General features: G+C 50.0%; 1 protein-coding gene across 7 annotated transcripts in view; it reads right to left on the reverse strand.

Annotated features, from left to right (window-relative positions):
• EVL (Enah/Vasp-like) overlaps positions 1-18027 on the reverse strand; it is a 145834-nt gene that overhangs the window by 27464 nt on the left and 100343 nt on the right. For all 7 annotated transcript variants that reach the window (XR_014071191.1, XM_081549737.1, XM_081549735.1 and 4 more), the window contains exon 3: positions 11479-11656. Coding sequence is in view for 6 of the 7 variants with exons in the window: in XM_081549737.1 (XP_081405863.1) it covers positions 11479-11656 (178 nt within the window). In the remaining variant the exon portion in view is untranslated. The remainder of the gene's footprint in view (positions 1-11478; positions 11657-18027) is intronic.

Raw genomic sequence — 18027 nt, forward strand, 5'->3', positions numbered from 1 at the left:
GCCAGGCCACGCTCCACACCCGACCTGGAGAGGCCCCATGCCCTGGGCAGACCCTTCCACCGCTCGGTGGTACTCTGAGGTATACGCAGAAGCAAGAGGGCATGGACCATCCTCTGCAGCATCAGTTTTGTTGAAGGGGAAGTAACTCCAAACAGGCAAAGAAGGACAGACACATAAAATGGCCGTGGGCTTTTACGACATACAGGCCAGGACTTGAAGGACTTTGAGACTGCAGGTCTCCTGTGGCTCCAACATGTACTAGCCCAGGACAGGGGCATCCTGACTGCCCCGAAGGCCCTGTGACCCGCTCTCCTAATGTCTGCTGTACCTGCGTCCTCCGGAGGCGCTTTTCTTTCCCACCTTTCTCTGGTGGTTCCTCTGCCTGTGCTGTGGCCCGTTCCCACCTCTGCCCCACCAGCCCGCCCCCAGGCCTGCTCAGGACCTTGATGAAGCTCTGCCCGCCAGGCCCCCGGCTGCTTTTTAGCACACAGGTAGGTGTCTGTGTGCGCCCCTGCTGGACAGCGAGCACTTTGAGCAGAGACATACCCCAGTTTTTGCCTCCGCATCGCTGCGTGTACTTTCCCAAAACGCCTGACAGGCTCTTATCACCACCCCATGCAACAACTCAGGACACAGTTGGAGGCCCGAGTCACCCACCTTGGCGGTGGCTGAGCTGGATTCCTTCAGCAACGCCTGTCTGCGTTGTGTTCCTCTGAAGTTGAGAGACACAGACGGTGCTCTCCGTGGACAGGGGGTGACCCAAGCTGGCTGGCTGGGGCAAACCATTGCTAAGTCTACTTAGGAGTCGCGGGCTGCAGCTACTGCTGCTGCATAGTAGCTGGAAAGGCACCGCTCGAGGCCCTCGGGTCCCAGCAGGCAGCTGGCAACCCGCAAGGACTGCCCCCCCCAAGCCCTGGCAAGAGCCAGGCTCCAGGGCAGGGTATCAGGATGCAATTTTTCACCTCTGAAGATACCTGATGCGAAGAGCTGACTCACTGGAAAAGATCCTGATGCTGGGAAAGATCAAGGGCAGGAGGAGAAGTGGGCGACAGAGGATGAGACAGTTGGATGGCATCACCGACTCAATGGACATGAGTTTGAGCAAGTTCCGGGAAATGGTGAAGGACAAGGAAGCCTGGTGTGTTGCAGTCCGTGGGGTCGCAAATAGGCGGACGCGACTGAGTGACTGAACTGACTGACTTTCATAAACCTCACCAATAGATCCCCCCACGCCCACCAGGATGGGAACTGCTCTTGTGAGCTCAATGCAAACAGGTCTCCGTGCCTCTGCTGGGCAGCTTCTCTCAACTGCCCTCTCTCCTCCACCTGGTAAACTTCTATCCATCCTTTAAGCTCTAGAAAGGTCCCCACCAGGCCAGGCCTCTTCCCCCTCTGTCCCAGCACTGGCCATGCTGTACCTTCAAGTCCCTCTTCCCCGCCTGACTGAGCTCTGGAGTCCCCTCTGGGCGCTGGTGCACAGCCCGGAATAGGACAGGCCCAGTACATGCCTGGTCCTTCTTCCATCACAAAAACGTCACTGCGCACGTTTGTGCATGGCACTGGGGAGGCAGCCGTGGACACGAATGGCTGCCCTGGACCCAGGTTCTCGAGAGGGGAGACAGGCAACATGTAACAGGCAGACCACAGCAGGAAAGGGCTGATGGGGCAGGTCTGGGGGTGCTGCCTCCCTGATGGGGTGTCGTGAGCAGAGGCACCAGGGAAGGAGCCATGGTTACTCGGAGGGAAAAGCAGTCCGGGCGGAGGGGCCGCAGGGTAAAGAAGCACGTGGCACAATCGGGGTGGAGGCCAGGAGGCCCCTGTGATCGGAAGTAGGTCCGTGGGAGAGGGAGTGGGGCAGAAGTGCTTGAGCAAGGTGGCCAGGGCCAGGGAGGCCCAGCTGGGCCAGGGTTTGGATTTGATGCTGGGTAAGACTCTTAAGTCCCTGGAGAGTCCTGAGCAAGGCTGACCCGGCCTGACCAAGATGTGCAAACATCAATCTGCTTGTGTGTGGAGAACAGACTATCTCGGCTAAGCGCAGAAGCAGGTAAATCAAGTAGGTGTCCGGTGTGAGAACCCAGTTGTCTGCTGAATGAATAAATCATGAATGAAGGCAGGCAGCTGACAGGTGGGCAGGGGGCAGGGCCTCAAGTGCTCATACCCTGTCCACTCTAGGAGCTGCAGGTTGCATCCAAGTTCCACACTTGGGTTCATGAGTCCCTGGGATGGTCACTTACTAAACTATCTGAGCTGGCTCGCATCCGATGTGAGCTAAAGTTGGCAGAACGCCGACCTGTGAAATCATCATTCTTTAGGGAAGGTATTAAGTATGCCAGGTGAGAAAAAAGAAAACAAATGCTATCTAGTTTTTGACTTATATCAGAAGATGTAAGTATCTGGCTATAAAGATGGGCTAGGTTAAATGTCCATAATAACCCACGGGGACGTCCCTCGTAGTCCAGAGGGTCAAGAATCCGCCTTCCAATGCAGGAGACGTGGGTTTGATCCCTGGTCCAGGAACTAAGATCCCACATGCTACGGGGCAACTAAGCCTGTGTGCTGCAACCAGAGAGAAGCCCGTGTGCTGCCAAGGAAGATTCCACACGCTGCGGCCAAGACCCAGTGCAGGCAAATAAATACTAAAAAAATAATCAGTCTACAGTCAAGCTGGGTTATGACTGAGAAAACACGGAGGCCACCAGCCCACTGGGGTCTCTGTGACAGGCCACTTGGTCCCCTGGACGTAGGCTTGGACTCTGAATTGGAGATGTGGGCTCTGTCACTCACGAGGGTGGCCTCAGGTGAGTCACTGCTATGAATCTTCAACCTTGAGGCAGGGACAAGAATTCCTAAGGTGTCCCTGACAGTCTCCAGAGGCTGCCGTGGGGACCCAGTGAGACGGGGTGGCCGGCCCCGGGGTGTCACGGTTTCTTCCTGCCCCAGCGAGGGCTGAGACCCAGGAGAATGTCTTGGGACAAGGGTGATACCCGAACAAGCATGACAATTTGTATTCTTAGGCTGTTTCACAGCTTACAAATCACATTCCGTCTATGCCACAATTCGAGTCTTACAGCAACTGTGTAGGTGGTTTTATGCCTACTTTAAACATGAGGAAACTGAGTCTTGGGGTGATGAAATGGCTTGCTCAAGTTTTCACAGGCTCTTTGTGTGACAGGGCTTGGGCCATGGGACTGGCACTTCGTCCCCTGCCCCCGGAGTCTGTGTCATGTATCAGCCACCTGTGTGGACCACAGGCTGCTCACCACACCTCAACTCAACGAGTACTAGGCAGGCGGGCACCTGTGAGGGACCCTTCTCAAGCTCAAGCCCCAACTGGGCATGTGGTGCCCAGGCCAGACCTATGGAAAATGGGAAGCCCCAAAGAAACTCCTCCATTAGCCTTAGGGAGACAACCCTGGGGCTGGTGGAAGGGGTCCTCCTCCTCCAGGGTGGGAGCTGCACACAAACCAGGAATTCCTAACAGGAAGGTGATGGTGGTAGCAGGCCGCTACTGGGGGCTCAGACATGAGGGGCCCACGAGGGCTACGAAGTCCTGCCTGGTGCAGAGGGAGGCCCTGGGGTCAGAGCCTCTCCTCAGACCCTTGACTTGACTCACCATCCCAGCCCAAGCTGCCCCGCCTCCTCGTATCTCCCAAGGCATCACTACAGACGTTGACACATTGGTTAGTTAACTTTTCCAATATTAAAAAAAGAATAAAGAGTGACTTCAAACTGTTACAGTGATTTTCAAGTAACAAGAAACTTTCACAAACACCACCTCACGCCACCCTCACAACAGCCCTGCAAGGTGGGTGCGGCAAACCCATTGCACATATGGACAAACCGAGTCTCGGGAAGGCCCAATGACTTGCCCGAGGGTACCCTGCGGCACAAGCAGTGCCGGAACCCAGCCCCATCTGACTCCACGTCCGATGCGCATGCACAGGCCCCAGCAGCTGGAGGGCGGTGAGGACGTGGCTGCTGGCTGGGAAGATGGCTCCGCCGTCCGTCTGGGTGGTGCAAGGCGGGCCGAGGAGATGGGTGCGATTTCTGTGTGAGACAGTTCCATTTGCCGTGTCCTCAACCACAGATAGCACCCCTCGCCTCGTGCCCGCTTCCATAGGCTGCTGGTCCCGCGACGGCATCTTGGTCGTCAGAGGATGGCGTGGCGGCGGGAGGGGCACGTGGGGTACAGACAGGCAGACAGACAGACAGACAGGTGTCACAAGCTCACCCTCCCCCGGACACCTGGGACCCGCCGGCCCTGCTTCAGGGCTCCTGCCCTTAACAGGCTCACAGTCTAGATGAACCAATCCGGGCTCAAACCAAGTGCACGAATGCAGGTCAACAAACGGGAAGCGGACCTGGGAGGGGAGGGGAGGGGAGGGAAAGCGAGAGAACACATGTGAGCCGGGGGGTCTCCAGACCAGCAAGACCCTGGGTGTGCTCACCTAACCTGGTGGATGTAGCCAGAGCCTGTCCGTTAAGGCAGTGGGCTGGGTTTGAGGGTCGGAGACAAACAGGACACTTTCTGACCTCCCAGGCAGACTGGACTCACATGCTGGGGACAACAGGACACGGCAGGTGGCGCCACCTATCGCAACGGCGTGCGGGGGAGGAGTGGCTGCAAACAGCTTTGTCTGCAGAGCAAGGTTCCCAGAGGACGGGTGGGGCTGGATGTGTGGGGACAGGAGGGACGCCAGGCGGGGATCTGGGGAAGGCGCCCTGCTGAGTCACTGTGGGTGCGGGCGGGAGGACGTCCCGGAGGGCTGGCGCGTGGGAAGTGGCCGCCAGGGGGCAGGCAGGAGCGGGGATGGGGAGCCGCCAGCAGCAGAGCTGCCAGGAGGGAGTGGGTGTCCCCAGTGATCCTTGGGGTGGGGTGGGGTGGGGTGGGGATAGAAAGTGCCCACGGCCTCCGCAGGAAGGAGAGGAAGACAACTCAGTATTTCTTTTACTCAAGATAATTTTCAGAAGAAAAGAGGTTTACTAAAAGCAGGATCCAGCCCCACTCCAGGAAGCTAAGAGGTGGGAGACGAGAGGAGAGGGCTCTGGGCCTCATTCTTCGGGAGAGGCCCTGGCCTGGGTGCCTGCCCACTGGGAAAGACGCCACGCTGGGCATCAGTTAAGGACACGGACATTGGAAAGACTGGGAGAACGTCCATCACCAGCTTGAAAGGTACTACTGATGTCACCACGAGCAAACCAGGTAAGAAAAGGCTGCACCGCTAGGTTCTGAGAGACGTGCTTAAACTCAGCCAGCGTGGAGGTGCACCATGCCCCTAGGGGTTTCTTTCCTTTCTGAAGAGCCCCAGGAACTCCACAACATACCCCGTTTGAGAGCCCCTGTGCTCAACCCCGAACTGCACACAGAGCTGCCTCTGACGCCAAGCCGCGCCCGCCAACAGCAGCAGCCACCAACCCCAGGAGGCACCCCTGCGTCTCAGCCTGCGCCAAAGCCCTCAGGACGCTCCTCTCTCACCCTGAGCCTGGGGGCGCCAAGGTGCCACCTCCTGCTCGAGACAGGCCAGTCAGTCTACACAACTCCTGCCACCAGGCACCCCACTTTGCTGTGCACAAATGTGCGGGCTTCCCTGGTGGCTCAGAGGGTAAAGCGTCTGCCTGCAATGCGGGAGACCTGGGTTTGATCTCTGGGTCAGGAAGATCCCCTGGAGAAGGAAATGGCAACCGACTCCAGTATTCTTGCCTGGAAAATGCCATGGATGGAGAAGCCTGGTAGGCTATAGTCCATGGTGTTGCGAAGAGTCACACGTGACTGAGCAACTTCACTTCTCAGGATCGTGTCTGAGACCAGCCTGGCCACCCATTTTACAGGCGGAGAAGCTGAGACTGGGGGAGTCCTAACCGAGGTCTGACGGCCTATCTGCTCCCAACCTCTCCCCTGTGAACACAACTCCAAATGTGGAATTTTCATGTGCTCGTCAGCATTTTCTATTTTTCAGTAATAAACAAGGACTGCAGGTGATGAGGGAGCCTGTCTCCCGGAGGTGCTAGGTCCCCCGGGAGGTAGAGAGGGACATTCCGCCATTTCAGGTTCTTCTTTGGCCTTTCCCTGCTCTGAGCATCAGCCACGGGGACACGTCTGTAAGGAGTGAACTGGCATGCACTGTGTCCAGACAGTGTACCTAAAACCTAAATCACGAGCGCGAGAACTTGTAGAGATCTTGACCGAGTCTGTACTCCTCTTTACAGAGATGGGGAGACCGGGGCCCCCGGGGAAGTGGCCTGTTGAAGGTCAGAAGCAGGCTCACATGGACGCATACAGAAGCAGTTGCCTTTTATCAGGGTTGTAACCCTAAACCTAACCACGAACTGATGTCTGCGCAGAGAACAAACTGAGGCGGGGAGGGAAGCTGAGGTGGGCCTGGAGGCACAGTACAGCCCATAAGACAAGCAAATTCAGCAATACTGGAGGGTTAAGAAAAGCGAAAAGCCAAGGAAAAAAGGAAAGATATTCCCATCTGAACGCAGAGTTCCAAAGAATAGCAAGGAGAGCTAAGAAAGCCTTCCTCAGTGATCAATGCAAAGAAATAGAGGAAAACAACAGAATGGGAAAGACTACAGATCTCTTCAAGAAAATTAGAGACACTAAGGGAACATTTCATGCAAAGATGGGCTCAATAAAGGACAGAAATGGTAGGGACCTAACAGAAGCATAAGATATTAAGAAGAGGTGGCAAGAATACACAGAACAACTGTACAAAAAAGATCTTCACGACCCAGATAAGTACGATGGTGTGATCACTCACCTAGAGCCAGACATCCTGGAATGTGAAGTCAAGTGGGCCTTAGGAAGCATCACTACGAACAAAGCTAGTGGGGGTGATGGAATTCCAGTTAAGCTATTTCAAATCCTGAAAGATGATGCTGTGAAAGGGCTGCACTCAACATGCCAGCAAATCTGAAAAACTCAGCAGTGGCCACAGGACCACAGGACTGGAAAAGGTCAGTTTTCATTCCAATCCCAAAGAAAGGCAATGCCAAAGAATGCTCAAACTACCGCACATTTGCACTCATCTCACACGCTAGTAAAGTAACGCTCAAAATTCTCCAAGCCAAGCTTCAGCAATATGTGAACCGTGAACTTCCAGATGTTCAAGCTGGTTTTAGAAAAGGCAGAGGAACCAGAGATCAAATTGCCAACATCTGCTGGATCATCGAAAAAGCAAGAGAGTTCCAGAAGAACATCTATTTCTGCTTTATTGACAATGCCAAAGCCTTTGACTGTGTGGATCACAACAAACTGTGGAAAATTCTTAAAGAGATGGGAATACCAGACCACCTGACCTGCCTCTTGAGAAACCTGTACGCAGATCAGGAAGCAACAGTTAAAACTGGACATGGACCAATAGACTGGTTCCAAATAGGAAAAGGAGTACGTCAAGGCTGTATATTGTCACCCTGCTTATATGCAGAGTACATCATGAGAAATGCTGGGCTGGAAGAAACACAAGCTGGAATCAAGATTGTCGGGAGAAATATCAATAACCTCAGATATGCAGATGACACCACCCTTATGGCAGAAAGCGAAGAAGAACTAAAGAGCCTCTTGATGAAAGATGAAAGAGGAGAGTGAAAAAGTTGGATTAAAGCTCAACATTCAGAAAACTAAGATCATGGCATCTGGTCCCATCACTTCATGGGAAATAGATGGGGAAACAGTGGAAACAGTGTCAGACTTTGTTTTTTGGGGCTCTAAAATCACTGCTGATGGTGACTGCAGCCATGAAGTTAAAAGACGCTTACTCCTTGGAAGGAAGGTTATGACCAACCTAGATAGCATATTTAAAAGCAGCGACATTACTTTGCCAACAAAAGTCCATCTAGTCAAGGCTATGGTTTTTCTAGTAGTCATGTATGGATGTGAGAGTTGGATGGTGAAGAAAGCTGAGCGCCGAAGAATTGATGCTTTTGAACCGTGGTGTCGGTGAAGACTCTTGAGAGTCCCTTGGACTGCAAGGAGATCCAACCAGTCCATCCTAACAGAGATTAATCCTGGGTGTTCATTGGAAGGACTGATGTTGAAGCTGAAGCTCCAGTACTTTGGCCACCTCATGTGAAGAGTTGACCGATTGGAAAAGACCCTGATGCTGGGAAGGATTGCGGGCAGGAGGAGAAGGGGACGACAGAGGATGAGATGGCTGGATGGCATCACCGACTCGATGGACATGGGTTTGGGTGGACTCCGGGAGTTGGTGATGGACAGGGAGGCCTGGCGTGCTGAGGTTCATGGGGTTGCAAAGAGTTTGACGCAACTGAACTGAACTGAAGGAAGAACCAGTATTATTCACACTCTTATCACATACGAGGAACTCCATGCTAAGTGCTTTATAAACACTTACACTGAATCTTCACGTCAGCCCTAGGAAGTAGGGTTTATTTTCCCAGGGCCACAGGTGGCAGGGCGAAGACTCGATACAAGACCTTAGTGCCTCAAAGCATACGCTTTTCTCACCACGGCTGACCCCTGAGCACCGTGGGGGTTGGGCTCTGGTCTGCAGAGGTGAGAACCTGCATGTAACCGCAGAGTCGGCTCCACACCCACAGATATGATCAGCCGCAGATCACGTAGAGCTGGAGATGTACTCATGTTAAACAAGCCGTGCGTCAGTAGATACCCAGTTCAGAGCTGTGCTGTTCAAGGGTCCACTGCACTGCGAACGGCTCCCACCGTGGACGGTGGAGCAGCACTTCCCAAGGCAGGGCATTTGATAGAAACTTCGCAATTATCTGCAGCGGGAGGCCAGTGGCAGCTGCGGGGGAGGCTGCCCAGGTCCTACCCGGGCTCCAGGGGCTGGATGACAGGGCGGGGAGGCACAGCCACACCCAGAGTGTGCTCCACAGGGACAGGGCTGGTCGCGGACACACATGAGCCCAGGGTTGGGTGCCTCAGACGTGAGGTCAAGGACAAGAATCAGACCCCAACGTCCGCACTGTACGATCCATTTACATGAAGTTCAAACACAGGTAAAGGGGCTCTGTTGTCACAGAAGCTGAAGCCCTGGTTGGACTGGGAGGGGTGGAGGGGTGTGGTCTCTGTCGGGGTCCCACAGACGCCTCTGCACAAGCTCACGGAGCTCACGCTTCACGTATCTGTAAGGTACAGCAGGCCACACACAGGGGAAGGAAACGCTCTTGTCAGCAGTGGGCCCAGCTCTCTGCCTCCAAAGGCCAGTGAGCCAGGAGGGACAAATACTCATGACGAGAGTCTCAGGTCAGGCCCCGTCAACGAGAGCAGACACGCACCCACCCCGACGAGGACAGCGTCCCACCCGGAGGGGATGCGGGCGGTCGGGGTTCCACGGTGACTGGCTGCCTGGCAGCAGTCAGGTATTTCTTCACACTGCTCACAGGTCTCATCTGAAAATGAGGCTCGGGTTAGCTGACTTCCTCGTGATTCTACTGTGAAGTTAATAAAGTCACTAGTAGTTGCTTTGAGTCAGCCATCTGATTAAATGAAAACCTTTTCCCCACCTTGATGTATCTATGTATATAGATAAAATAAAGCTACACTCTCTCATCCTGGGGCAAGTGAGGCCGCTCAGATCGGAAACCTTAAACTCAGCTCCGAAACCTTAAACTCAGCTCCCTCCACCTTGAGGCTCAAGGCCGTTGGGTGGAAAAAAGACGGTTTAATAAACATTTATTTGGGGCCTCCAATGTTTCAGGCGCTGCACTCATCACTCAGTACCGCCGTGGTCCCTCACCACGCAGCCCCCGTGCTCAGCAGAGAATCCACAAACCTTGCAGTCTTTTCATGGTGGGGAAAGAACTCTACAAGTACTGGTTCTGCGTATGACCTACAGGAAGCATACTCTAAAAACGTTATTTAAAAAAAAAAAAAAAATTCTCCAAGGGTTTAAGTTAGGTCCCAAAGCTTGGATCTGTAAGGCACAATAGTTATTTAAAAGGCATCTCCCTGCAGCTTCTAAGTACCATGGCTTCCCACTCCCTGCCCTAATTCTGGCAGCAGCAGCAGCGGCAATGACAGTAATAATACTCACGAATAGTAATACTGGGTGATTAACACATATCAAGTGGCCCACTAACTTATTTGAGTTCATTTAAACATAGAATCAGGCTTCCCAGGTGGCTCAGTGGGTAAAGAATCTGCCTGCAATGCAGGAGACGCCAGAGATGCGGGTTCAATCCCTGAGTCGGAAAGACCCCCTGGAGGAGGAAATGGCAACCCACTCCAGTTTTCTTGCCTGGAGAATCCCATGGACAGAGGAGCCTGGTGGGCTACAGTCCCTGGGGTCACAAAGAGTCGGACTCGACTGAAGAGACTGAGCACACACACATAAAACCAACCCCTTATCACCCATCTTACAGAAAAGAAACTGAGGCACAGAAAAACGAAGTGACGTGTGCTGGACTCAGGCCAGCAGGGCGCCCCGGGCCCAGCCCCACAGTGCCATCCATGCCCACTGAGGTGAATTCTCCAGCCAAGCGCTGGACGTCTCTGGCCTCCAAGACACCGACACCCTGGAGGGCCCCGTCCTCCTGCGGAAGCTGAGGCTACAGGTTGCCCAGAAGAGCCACGTGTGTTTCTGCTTCTCTGCTTTACCGGCCCTGCAGATGCTCCTGCTCGCCCCACTCTCCACCCCCGCCCCACCGTCTACACCCCAAGTCTCCTAGGTTGGCTAGAGCCTCTCCCTGTGCAACCGCTGCCACCTTCCAATACCACGTCCAGCCTCCTTCCTTTGGCACCACGGGCCCCAGAGACACTGCACACTCTCCTCCCCGCACAGGCTGGGCTTTCAGGCCCAGGAGCCTTTGTATCTGCCGTTCCCTCTGCCTGAGATGCCCACTCACCCATCTCGTGAGCTCCCTGCCCGTCAAAACTCTAGCTCAAATGTCACCATCGCTGGAAGCCCAGCTGGGCGGTCCCTTCTTTGTCTTTCCATGCTCCTGAAGCCCCTGCCCTGCTCACACCTTATAAGCACCCTTATCGCAACATGTTATAGCTAGCGGTTCACGGGTCCATCCATCTTCTCCTGGATACCAAATGCCGTGAGTCAACGGGCTCCATCGATTCACTTCTGACCTATTTTGCCCAGAGAGTTTCCAACACGCAGGAAGTGCTCAGTAAAAGAGTGTTAAACATAGGAATAACTGATCCAAGAATACATTTTCGCTTGTTCCCTCCAATCTCTGCCAAATATGTGTTGAGAATGCGGAAGCAGGATGACAAAGGTAAAACACACCTGGATACCCAGTTTCAGGCACACAGGACAACTATCTCCAGCTCACAAAGGGCAGAAACGATGTAAATGTCTCTCATCTCGTTCAAACTGTTAACAGCACTTTGTATCTAGAGTCAGGCAGTAGTTTTCTCTGCAAATCCACCAGACGTCAGCTCAGCGCAGCTGCAGTTGAGGACACCCCGGGAGCCAGAGCCATGGGAGGGCAGAGGGAGAGGAGGGAGGGTCTGGGCGCCAGGCCAGACAAAGCCCCACTTACCGCCTTCCTGGGAATTCATGATGTTCAGGGCAAACAGCATGGCGTTGGAGAACGTGGTCGCCTCTTCCTTACTTGCAAAGTTTAAACCGTAGACCTGGCGGGCATCTCGCCACTGGTGGAAGGTTGGCGTTGCCTGATTGTACTTCAGCCCTTTCACGATTGAATAATTGATCACAACCTGAAAGGGAAAAGAGAGAAATACGTGTAAATAAATAAAAGGTAAGTGGGCTGGAGGGAGCTGCTGCGGGGCAAGGACACCGTGTTCCTGGGGCTGCAAGGGGACAGGGGGACGGGGATGCATCAGGAGAAAGGGGAGCTCGGTCAGGCAGCTCTTCAACACGATCAGCGCAACAGCGAGGCTCTGAAAACCAGCTATTTCATTTAACTGATAGAGCTGTGTGGTCACGGCCTGAGCTGGGAGTCGGGTTCCCAGGTCTTGGCCCTGTCACCCCAGGCAGCAGCCCAGGGCTCAGCTTCTCCAACTGTGAAACGGGGATAGTCATCCTGGCTCGACCGACCTAATGGGGTTACTGCAAAGGTCACGGTGTGACACATATCTCACCAAGACTTCTAGATAGAAACATTCTTAAGGGCGAGTCTTCTAATTCGTATTTATGCTTCCGTAGCTCTCTGCATAGTGTCTAGGATGCATTAACCAAAGAGTTGTTAGTTAAAAGGATGACTCCTCACTCTTTCCCATGTCACTATTCAGATTTCTCAGCACCGTTTATTGAACAGGATGCCCTTTCCCCACTGTATGTTCTTGACTCCTTTTGTCATAAACTAATAAACCATATCTGCGTGGGTTTATGACTGGGTTCTCTACTCTGTTCCACTCATTTCTGCTTTTATGACAATCCCATGCTGTTTATAAATTACTACAGCTCTGTAATATAGTTTGAAATGAGGGCGTGTGATGCCTCCAGCTTTGTTGTTCTTTCTCAAGATCGCTTTTGCCATGGGGGTCTTTTGTGGTTCCCTACAAATTTTAGTATTACTGTGCTAGTCCTCTGAAAAATGCCATTGGAATTCTGATAAGGATTGCATTGAGTTTCTTGACTACTTTGAGTAAATATGGACATTTTAAGCTGAGCCCAGAGTCCTCTTTTTCCCCTGGTGAGTCTGGCCAAAGGCTTGTCAGCTTTGCTGATCTTTTCAAAGAACCAGTTCTTAGTTTCACTGCTCTTCTCTATTGTCTTCTTCGTCCCTATTTCTGCTCTAATCATCGTCACTTCCTTCATTCTACTAACTCTGGGCTTGTTTTGCTCATCTCTTCCCAGTGCCCTGAGTGTCGAGCTAGGCTGTTTGAGACTTTGCTTGCTTCTTGAGGCAGGCCTTTACTGCTATGAACTTAGCAGTAGCATTAAGAACTGCCTCTGCTGCATCTCACAAGTTCTGTGAGGTTATACTCCCATTTCTGCTTGTGTCCAGGCATTTAAAAGTCTCTCTCTTGATCTGTCCTTCAATCCATTTTAGCAGCATGTTGTTTAATCTCCATATTCTTGTGATCTGAAATCATAAAGCTCCTAGAAGAGAATCTAAGTGATAAGCTCCTTGACACAGGTCTTGGTGGTGATTTTTTTGAATCTGATACCAAAAACAAGAGCAACAAAAGCAAAGCAAAACAAGTGGGACTACATCAAACTAAAAAGCTACACGCAAAGGAAACCATCCACAGAATGAAAAGGCAATCTGCTGAGTGGGAGAAAGTGACTGCAAATCATGTATCTGATAAGGGACTAATATGGCTAACAGACACATAAAAAGATGTTAAACGTTATTAGTGATCAGGGAAATAGAAAACCACAAGGGGTTATCATCTCACACATGTCAGAATGGCTATTATCTAAAAGATAAGAAAAAGTGTTGGCAAGGATGTGGAGAAAAAGGACCCCTTGTGCACTGGTGGTAGGAATGCAAATTGGTACAACCACTATTAGAAGACAGCACAGAGGTTCCTCAAAAAGTTAAAAACAGAACTATCACACGATCCTGCAATTTCACTTTTGGGTATTTACCCCAAGAAAATGAAAATACTATTCTCTCCTGGGAAATCCCATGGACAGAGGAGCCTGGCGGCTACAATCCATGGAGTCACAAGAGTCGGATACGACTTAGTGACCAAACCACCACCATCAAGTCAAAAACACATATGCACCCCCAAGTTCACAGGAGCAGCATTTAAAACAGCCAAGACACGGAAATAATCCCAGTGTCCGCTGATGTATGGGTAGATAGCGGAAACTGTGGTATACTGTATACACAATGGAATATTATTTAGCCATAAAAAGAACGAAATCTCACCATTTATGACAACATGGATGGATCTCAAGGGCATTATGCTAAGCAAAAGAAGTCAGACAGAGAAAGACAAATACCATACGTTCTATCTCGTATGTTCTCATGGATACAGAGAACAGAAGGATGGTTGCCAGAGGGGGGCGGTAGGAAATGGGGGGGAAATTAAGCACATGAAGCCTCTTAACACAGCTGCTACCACACAGCAAGCTGTCAGCAAGTGTTAACTGAGAAATGTTCAGTCCTTAGAGATGGAAATATGCAAGTGGCGTCTGGATGAGGCTGGATGGCCCACTGTCAGTGATACGATGGAAAGGATTCTGCTTTAGGAGGGGTATGAGATGGCCTCTCAGCTCTCCTCTGGCTTTGAGGCTCCAGGGTTTTGTGATCTGAAATTGGAGGTAATAGTCTACTGTCACTCAGTCATGCTCCAACTCTTTGCAGAATTCTCCAGGCCAGAATATTGGAGTGGGTAGCCTCTCCTTTCTCCAGGGGATCTTCCCAACCCAGGGGTCGAACCCAGGTTGCCCGAATTGCAGGCGGATTCTTCACTTGCTAACCTACAAGGGAAGCCTGCCTCTGGTCAGGAAGGTGAGCTCAGGAAAAGATTCAGAGATGCGAAGGGACACCCTGCGTGCTGCTGGGGCACTAAGACAAGAGCTCTGGTTTACTGCTCCACCCTGCCGCGCTGCTGGATATAGCAAGGCCAGAGGACAGTGGGCAATACCGTTTTTCTCTAAGCCTTAGTCAGGTGGAAGGTAGGTTGGGTTGTCCTACAGGGAAGAGAGAGAGACAGAGAGAGGGTGCGAGAGAAGCACGTGTACTAAATTAGCTAAGGAAACACAACTGTTTCATAACTTAGTTGTTACATACTGACAGTGCAGTGTGGGCCAACATCTATACCCAGGTTCCTGGGGTGGTTCTCTCTCTGGATTCAGCTTTAGATCATTAGAAAAAGGGCTGGAGGTTTTGTGGTTACACGTGTGATAAGAAGCACAGTGACTTGTGGTTAACACGGCTCTTCAGTGGGCACATTAATCGCAGTGCAGTGACCAGCGTGAGGGAGATCAGACCCTCTCCCTTTCTACTGTGGGTAAGTCCATCCCAGAAAGCCTGTGTTCAAGTGGCTTTGGTGCTGCACCGTTAGTGGACACAGAGGGCCATGTTTTAAATGGAAGGAGGTCTGGAAACCACATCGTATCAAGAATGGCTGAGGGATACTGAAGCAGATAAAAAAAACTCTTTACTGTATCAGGTACGCAAGGGGAGGACGTGCAGAAGTGAGATTTAGAATCCTATGGTTTGCTGATTCTTGTCAATGTATGGCAAAAACTATTACAATATTGTAAAGTAATTAGCCCCCAAGTAAAATAAATAAATTTATAAAAAAAAAAAAAAAAAAAAAAAAAAAAAAACACTTACTATGGAAAAAAAAAAAAAAAAGAATCCTATGGTTTGAAATCTCTGGTTGGCTATGTTCTTGGAGGGGACTTAGTGGCAGGGGAACTGGGGGTGGTGGATGCCTATCCAGAATACAGGAAGAGTGTGGCCCAAAGTACTGGCTTAAGGAACTCAGAGACCAGACAGAATATCTAATTCAATCCTCCCTTTTTACAGGCGGGAAAACTGAGGCCCAGGGAGAATGAGTGACTTGTCCAAATTACACGGCATGTAACAGGAGAACTGAATTTAGAAGCCAAGCTTGTAACCTAGGACTGTCTGCTGCTTCTGACTGCCAGCATAATGAGTTGAAATCTTTCTTCTTATAATTCCTTCTTTGGTCTTAGCTCTAACTTCCTAAAGTCTTAGAAATCAATGCTCTATTTTTAGAGACTTTCAATATTAGACTGGGAGAGAGTGATAAAGCCGCTCTAGAAGTTCTCGGGGTTCTCTGAGGCATATGGCTGGCCTTTCCTCTGACTGCACCTCTTGGGTTGCCGACTCTGTCCCATCTATTCCTGGAAGTGAAGTGAAGCAATAGTTGCTCAATCGTGACCGGCTCTTTGCGACCCAGGACCGTAGCCTGCCAGCCTCCTCTGTCTATGGAGGTCTCCAGGCAAGAATACTGGAGAGGGTAGCCATTTTCTTCTCCAGGGATCTTCTCAGCCCAGGGACCGAATCCGGATCTCCTGTATTGCAGGCAGATTCTTCACTGTCTAAGGCACAAGGGAGGCCCCTACACCTAGAGCACAGGGTCTAAAGGACGCTCACCTCGTGATGTATCTGCTAGCCAGACACAGCCCACAAGGGTCTGTGATTGTTTTGAACACAACCACCGTAGTAGGTACAATTACTAGGCAGGGGTGCTGAGTCAAATGGCTCAGGATTAAAATGCTGGCCTTATTACTCTGCAGTTGAATAACCTCGGGAAAGTTACTGACATTAGCTTCTTCATATATAAAATAAAATATTACAAATTATGCTAGACTGAATATCCTTGTGCATATATCAGTGTGAACATGCCTATAAGCAGAACTTCTGGATCAATGGACATGATCATTGAAACATCTGGTATTTTCTATTTGAAAAGATCTAATCTCAACTGCCTTCTAAAGAAGGAGAGTCCATGCAGTGTGTTTTGGACATATGTGTGGATGACACACATGGCCGATATGTCACTTGACCATCTGTTGAGAAGTGGTCAGTGTTCATTAACTGACAGACAGACCTCATGGGCTGAAGTTAAAAGCTCTGTGCCTACTCAGTGGCTCCATTCCTTTGTCCACTCTCCTTACAGCACGGCATTACTGCAAGTCCACCTGGGGTGTGGACCAGTTTCGTTTAACACGCTCCTCCCCAGAGGCGCCCACATTTCTGAGTGCCCCATTAGTTACTTCCTCCTGTTCGTGGACAACACAGAAGTGGACCCACACAGCACGCACTCTTATTTCAACGTTCTTTCACTCAATATGGTATCTGTGAGATTCACCTGTGTCATTGCATTTATAAGAATTCAGTTTTTTTTGATTGCTAATAACATTCTATTTTTTGATATACCATAAATAACTTATCCATTCTCCTGTTGATGGACTTTCTCATCGTTTCTAGCTGTTGGCTATCAGGAATAAAACTGCTGTGAATATTTTCACATAGGTCTTTTAGTGCACACAGGTGCTCATTTCTCTTGGGTATGTACCCAAGAGTAGGTTACAGGGTAGGTGTATACTGAGTTTTACTAGGATTTGGCAAAGCATTCTTCAAAGAGGCTGTACCGACTGACACCTCCAACAGCGTGAACGGGACTCCAGCTGCCCTGCATCCTCACCAACATGTGGCATCCTTTCAATTTCAGCCTTTAAGTTTTAGTCTGCTTGGTGTGTAAGCACTCGGCAGTTTTCCTTTGTATTTCCCTTACGAATAGTGATGTGGAACAACTTTCGTGTGCTCATTTGCCATGTCTTGTTTCCACTGTTGTCTTTTCTTCTGTGAAACTCTTGTTCAAGTCTTTTTGCTCATTTTTAAGAGGCTGTCTGCCTTTTTCATTTTAGGTTGTAGGAGTTCTGTATATGTTCTTCATGAGTCCCTTGTCATATTCACACACACACACACCTTCTCCCAGTCTGCACCTTGCCTTTTCACTCTTTTATTGGTGCCTTTTAATAAAGAAAATTCCTTAACTTTAAAGAAGCTCAACTTCATTTTTTTTTTTTTTTTTACAGTTAATGATTTTTGTGTCCTGTTCCAGGTTATAAAGATGCTTTCCTGTATTTTCCCCTCAATATGATGAAGATATTTTCATGAATCTTCTTGTAGACACTTGACTGATTCACTTTTCATATTTAGGTTGACTTTGAATTAATTTGGGGGTACAGCATGAGCTAAGGGTAAAGTTTTTTTTTTGTATTGATATCTGATTGTTCTGGTATCATCTGTTGAAAAGAGCATCTTTAGCTCATGAAGTACAATGGTACCTTTGTTGTAAATCATGTGGCCATATACATGGAGATCTACCTAGACTATTTTTAAAAAATAAAAACAAAAATGTTTTACTTTTTCTCTATTGTGTATCTGCTTTCTACTTCATTAAATTTTAGGCTTTAATTTTTCTATTTTTGCTGGTTTATGTTTTGTTTTTTTTTTCTCTAGCTTCTCGATATAGAAGCTTGGGTCATTGACTTTTCATTCTTTTTCCAAAATATGCATTTCCAACTATACATTTCCATATATGCAGTTTCATCCCACAAGTTTTGCTACATTGCATTTTCACTATTGTTCTGTTCAAAATACTTTTTAATTTATATTGTGAGTTCT

The sequence above is a fragment of the Giraffa tippelskirchi genome, chromosome 12, assembly GCF_054371585.1.
Source record: "Giraffa tippelskirchi isolate mGirTip1 chromosome 12, T2T-mGirTip1v1.2.pri, whole genome shotgun sequence".
Lineage (NCBI taxonomy): Eukaryota > Metazoa > Chordata > Mammalia > Artiodactyla > Giraffidae > Giraffa > Giraffa tippelskirchi.